The sequence below is a fragment of the Bidens hawaiensis genome, unplaced genomic scaffold, assembly GCF_021521415.1.
Source record: "Bidens hawaiensis isolate Kalapana, Puna unplaced genomic scaffold, B.hawaiensis_p1.1 tig00035875_1, whole genome shotgun sequence".
In the NCBI taxonomy this organism is placed as follows: domain Eukaryota; kingdom Viridiplantae; phylum Streptophyta; class Magnoliopsida; order Asterales; family Asteraceae; genus Bidens; species Bidens hawaiensis.
Genome location: NW_027496236.1, coordinates 105626 through 112335, shown reverse-complemented (window position 1 = coordinate 112335; position 6710 = coordinate 105626). Strand labels below are relative to the sequence as shown.

The window sequence follows — 6710 nt, the reverse complement described above, 5'->3', positions numbered from 1 at the left end:
TTAGCATTCAAGAATTTGCACATAATCATGTAAAGCATATAACACCAAATCGAGCATTTATTTAAGTAAACATATACAATAAGTGTTGTGGTTTAAGACTCAAGTATAAATCATTTGAATTTGAATAAGTATGCAATGCCACCCCCAAAACGAAAGATGGAAAACGGGGGATGAAAACGTACTCACATTAACAAGTAACTTGAAAGATAGTGTCGTGAATAATCGGAGAGATCGGATTAACGAGCAAGACCTATATTAAACGGGTCTTGTGTTAGTAGGTAGTCTTGGAAGGGTTTAAAATAAAATACATGACAAATAAAGTAAATAAATAAAGTTTAGGATTTAAAATGTAAATATTTGAGAAAATAAAGAAACGAGTTTTGTAAAATAAGTTTACTCGAAACCGGGTCTCGGTATTCTATTCATTAGTTTTTTTTTTCTTTTTTTACTCAACCTATGTTAAGTAATAATGTGGGTTAAAATGCAATATTGCAAAACCCTTGGTTATAAGAATACCAAAACGAGGTTTAAACGAGTGTTCGGGCTTGTCGGTTTGAGACTTGATAATTGACCAAGCTCAAAGTTAACTTTCCAAAATAATAAATGTTATGAGATAACTCAATAAAATCAAAATAGACTTAACCAAGTATGTAGTTCTATTGTGAATAACCTTAACGTTCGTTAAGCGAGTATACGACTTTATCGGTCCGAACTTGTTATAAGATCAAGTTGGTTACCGACATGCCAAGTATGTTTAGAAATTAACTAAAATTGATTTAAAATATAATCTTGAAGAAATATATGAGTTTTGGTGGCTAAAAACACACTTGTGTGTCTTAAGCGAGTGAACTCGGTTTAGTTCGGTTTTTGGTTCGGTCCTTGACTCGGAATAAGACCGAGGATGGTTACCACATACCCAATTACCATGGAACTTGTAAAATAACTTATAAATAATAATACTCAAGTTTTACATTCAAAAAGTTAACAATAAAGCTTTTAAACGAAAGTTCGGTTTTTGGTTCGGTTCTCAACTCGGGATGAAACCGAGGCTAGTCACCACATACCCAATACCATGGAACTTGGAAAATATGAACAATAAACTAAAATATGCAGAAGTTAAGCAAGTATAACAAGTTATATGGTTAGATTTGTTAAATATATAAACAAGGACTACAAAGTCCTCCATGTAACCTTGCCTTACTAACCCGACATTTCAACCGGTCGAGACCGGAGAAATGAAAGACCGAAGGTAAACAAGGAGTATATATTATATATATGTTGTAACATCAAGCTTTAAGTATCGAGAAGTTAGTTAAAATGAAATATTAGCTTAGTTTGACCTTGAGAGTCAAACTATGAAGAACAACCTTAGAATTCAAGAATTTGAGAGAGAAATGAGAAAATGAGCAAGCATAAATGAAGAAGATGGGTGTGTATATATAGGGTAAATTGAATGAGTCTTTCATAAAGGGTGTTTCATGAAAATGGGTTGGTTATAGAACCAAGAAAGCACAAACTACAAATGGGTCTTTCAAGTTTTCATTTTGGTAGTTTTAGTCCATGAAGTTCGTTTTTGAGCGTTTTCGGGGCATTTTAAGAACCGAAAAGGGTGTTTTTTTTTTGAGATCCGACAACTATAAAACAAATATATAACATAAAATTCATCATTTTGATAATATCGAAAGGTTCGGGATACAAAATGGGTCGGGTTTACATTAAGAATACAAGTATAAATAACCCGAAATTGACAAATGTCACAACCAACATAGGTGGAGGTGTAACTGCCCAATAACCCGTTACATGTGAGGGGTACCCGAAGGCGCCCATAGTGGCCTTACACAAATTATAAATTATTCATAGAGAAGAAAAATAAAATGTTAGAGCATTGATATCCCATACTTTATAAATACTATATCTTTATATTTAAGTAGACACTCAAATTCGCATCTCCATCCTGTTATCTAGTTTATAAACGAGCTTTTTAGAATGGACTTTAACCCTTTATTTTTGGAGGACTGCTATATTCATCCTCTATAAAAATTTTATGAAAAATAATAAAATAAGTGTTTGCAAATGTTGTAGATATATAGATGAAAAATAAGACGTGGCAATTGACAAGTTTTTTTTAAAAATATATAGAATTTAGAAAAAAAAATATGATTTTTTTTATTAAATTTTATAGACAAGAACAAATAAAGCCAATGAGTTTTTGTTCAATTGATATTGGAAGGGATGAAACCCCCAAAGTCGTAAGTTAAAATCTGATCCTAACCAGATTGTACCATCATGGGGGCGGATTTTCCCCAAAATAAAGGATAGTAAGCTTAAACTACCCTGACGAAAAATGAAAAAAAAAAAAAAAAACGAGAAAACAAAGTGTGAAAATGTTTATATATATTCAACATTGAGAGGTCACCTAACACCTCCGTGACCGTTCATATCTTTCAATAATTAGGTTACATATCTTAATCCACAAAACAAACAAGTTATTGTTTTTGAAATTGAAAGTGGTTAAAAATCGAAATGAAGCAGCCGATGATGCCGAATCATCCCATGATGTCTTCTTCGTTTCCTCCTACAAACATCACCACCGATCAGATCCAAAAGGTTTCCTTTTTATATTCTATTTCTTCTAATTCGTCTTTCATTTTGACGTTTACCCCCTTATATTTTTGTTTGATTATTATTTAAACTAGTTAGAATTCCAATTTCTGAGTTGAACCAGTTGTTGTTTGCTGCTAGAACCCTAATTTTAAGATATTGTGACTGACCCATTATCAGTTTGTGATATATAGGTTGCATTTTTTACCCATTTACTTACAAACGGGTCGGGTCGGGTCGATTTGGGTTTTGTTTTCTACTAAATGGGTTTAATTATTTTTTTTTCTTTCCTGACATTTTATCTGGTTTTGTAAATATAATAAGATTTGTTTTTCTTGGTATTTGAGGTAATTAAACAATTGAATTTTAAGGAGAAAGGAAATACATTCTTGCAATAGGGGTTTTGCACTTTTATTAATACAATAGTAAAATGCAAGGGGTGTTCATGGTTCGGTTTTGAAGGTTTTTAGGTCAAAATACGAGTCAAACCGTTAGTAAAGGATTTTTGATTATTGAAACTTAAAGCATAGTTGTCAAAGGGGCAAGGTGCACTCAAGGTGTTAGGGTGAGAGCCTTTAGCCTAGGCACAAGGTGCTTAAAAAGTGAGGCCCCGGGATAAGCAAGGTGCATAGCATAAACGTATTATTAGTTGGGGTTTTTGACATGTTTTAGGCTTGTTTAGGGCTAATTTAGGCTGGTTCAAAGCCATTTTTGAATCTTTCAGACTAGTTTGTTCAGGAACATAATATAAAGATAAGTATGTTGATAATGAATATTGTAAGGAACATAAATAAAGATAATTTTATTAACTCTTGCTGTGAGTAGCGAGTACATAAAATGAAGATTAAATCTCTGAATCACATAAAAGAGTCACATAGATTTATGAGATCATTACTCACGATTAATACTTGTCGTATGAAGATTGAGAATTTAACATACGAACAATAAATGTTTAAAACATATCTAACATAGAAACCAACTTCTTTGTAATAATACCCAAGTAAATTGCAGGGTTATGAGTTAAAACAATATTGATTACCTAGAAACTAGTGCAAAAATTACCACGACCCTGACGAACAACATATTCCTAGTTTGAATTACCGGAAACAATTTTGATTAGCCTAGCTTGAATCAAGCTTAACCAGGCTAAGTAAAACTGTTTAAAGCTATTTTTATGTTACTAGTTTAAATTTACCGGAAACAGTTTTAGTTAGCCTAGCTGAGCTTGATTCAAGCTTGGGCTAATCAACTGGTTTCCGGTTATTCAATCTAGGAATATGTTATGTTTATGGTGGTGATTTGTAATCAAAGTTGTTTCAAACCATAAACATTTAATTCACTTGGGAAGTATTACCAAGAAGTTGGTTTTTATGTTTAATTTCATTCAAACCTTTAATGCTTGTAAGTTAAATGCTCCAGATTCGTCTTACAAATATTAATAGTGAGTCCTGTTCGTGTAAATATTTATGATGCTTTTAGTCATGAATTAATCTTTATATTATGTGTTCACAAGTCACAACAAGAGGTAATGAATTAATCGTTATAGTATGTTTCTTGCAATGCTACTTTTCAACAAATATCTCTGCATTTTCAGTTGTTTCTATACCTGCATATGCATTCTGATGCAAATCAACAGCTTATGCGTGACCACCATGACATCATCTTTAATGTTTCTTAAATCTTATCAAATGATCCTTTCTTATATGTTACATATTGATACATCGTTATTGTTCTAAATCCATATTTGTTTACAGTTTCTTGACGAGAACAAGCAGTTAATTTTAGCAATAATGACCAACCAAAACCTTGGAAAGCTTGCTGAATGTGCCCAGTGAGTAGAACTCTACAATCACACTACTAAATATTTATATATCATGCACCCAGTGTTTTAAACATCTAAAATAAATTTGGTATATATGTTATAGGTATCAGGCTCTATTGCAGAAGAATTTGATGTATCTGGCAGCCATTGCTGATGCTCAACCACCTACACCAACACCTGCACCGGCAATCTCATCTCAGGTCCCTTTCTATAATTATCTAAGGGAGAATTACATATATACCCTTACAAACTTGTGAAATATCATATATACCCAATCTAAGTTATTGAATATTAAAGCCATATATGCCCTTCAGAAACCGATTGAAATATCATATTTATCAATTTTGTTAACATCGTTCAAAAACGACTATTTTACATTTTTACTTTTATCTTTTGTAAAAACTTTGAAGTTTCATGTTTACTAATTTTTAACCTAAAAGTTAAAGAAAGAATTATAAAAGGAAGTAGAAAGGTTAAAAAAGTTTGTTTTAAATAAAATAAAAAATTTGCATAGTTTTGAGAGAAATGTCGTTGATTGGTAAATATAAAAGGCTGAAAATGGGTATATATGGAATTTGTAATCTTTAGAGGAATAAGTGTCAAATATAATTTTTATAATTGTTTTTACAAAATGGGTTAATATGATACTTTGAACTGGTTTTAAAGGAAATGTGGGATAAACTATTATATTTACTCATTATTGTTTCATTAAAAACAATGCAAAAGTGACTATTTTAGCTTATTTTTCTAAGACTAACCTGAAATTTTAGAAAAGGATTATAAAAAGGTAAAAACTTCAAAAATGACTTGTTTTAATAGAATAGATAAATTTCATAGTTTGAGAACAATATTGTTGATAGGTGAATATAAAATTTTGAGGTTAAATACTTGAAAATGGGTGTATATGATTTTTTTAAACTGTAGGGGAATAGGGGTAAAATGGTCATTCTTATATGGGTAAATGTGATATTTTAACTAGTTTTAAGAGTATATTTATAAAGCTGATATTTCACAAGTTTTTAAGGGTATATATATGGAATTCTCCCCTTGTATAAATGTGTGTTTAGATTTTCATGTTTGGAGTTGCGATTATGAATTTTCATACACTATGCAGATGGGCCCACTTGGACACGCTGGTATCCCGCAACAAGCAGGATTTTTCATGCAGCAGCATCCTCAGGCAGCTGTCATGGCTCAACAACCTTCTAGTTTTCCACAACAAATGCCAGCCATGCAGTTTAATAGCCCACAAGTTATCCCACCTCAGATGGGCATTAGGCCCGGTGGGCCAAGCGGTGTGCCGCCAAACTCAGCCGCTAGTGATATCTGGAGAGGAGGTATGCAAGACGGTGCTGCCGCCGACGGTGGTGCTGGTAAAGATGGTCATGGTGCTACCGCTGGTGGATCAGACGAAGCAAAGTAATAAAACCGAGTGGGTTGTTAGTCGAATGGGTGTGGATAGATGGTCGGTCCCTTACGGTAGGACTAGAAGCTTAATATGTGACATTATGTTTGTGTGTGTGTTGTGTTCTTTAGAAATAACTAGTTTTGTGTTTGTTTTTATAGAATTAGTGAGATTTTAATGAAAGACTGCATGACACTTTCATGTCCTTCTAAGCTAATAATACTATGCAAGGCAATTGTGGTAAATTGGTCTTTTCTTGTTCCGTTTACATATACCATATGAAATGATTTATTAGTGTGTAAACAAGTTGAGTTAAGCCAAGTTCGAACTCGTTTAAGCTTGAACTGAAGCTTGGCTTATTTTGGGTTGTCAGATTTAGACGTATCGATTTGGACTTGGCTAATTGTCAATTATGTGATGGGACGTATAAAAATGCTATCACTTATTTATAGAGTGTTCGATCGCAAATCAGATTTGGTCTTTAATTAGCTCATGGTGCAAAGTTCCACCTAGTTTCGATGCGGGATCTTCTTACTTTACACACTCGGTTCCGCTTTGCAACCCAAAGAAAAAGGTTCTTGAAGGCATTATGGTGACTTGTTGGAATATCAGGAAGTTGATAGATGGTGCTATATTCGAAAATATAAGTCGATGGTGGTTTCCAAAATAATAGAGGATACCAAGTCTTTGGATAAAAAATAGGTTGCCTTTTAAAACTATATGTTGGAAAGATTGGTGTAATTTCTCTTTATAAGTTTGTTGGTTCTAGCTTTTCGCTAGTTTTGTCATTTTAATGAAAGTTAATGTTTGAAAAGAAATTGACTTGTTAGATTCTGATAAAAGAATTATATAAATTTATGACTATCAGTCACAAACCGTTAA

The 6710-nt window shown here is 32.5% G+C and overlaps 1 protein-coding gene across 1 annotated transcript; it reads left to right on the top strand.

The window, feature by feature from the left end:
* Positions 1-2481: 2481 nt before the first annotated feature.
* On the top strand, positions 2482-6049 carry LOC143587785 (GRF1-interacting factor 3-like). The gene is made up of 4 exons (XM_077068972.1): positions 2482-2607; positions 4356-4432; positions 4527-4623; positions 5538-6049. The coding sequence occupies exons 1-4, from the start codon at positions 2524-2526 to the stop codon at positions 5844-5846; spliced, it is 567 nt and encodes a 188-aa protein (XP_076925087.1). The 5' UTR covers positions 2482-2523; the 3' UTR covers positions 5847-6049.
* The last annotated feature ends 661 nt before the right edge of the window (positions 6050-6710 follow it).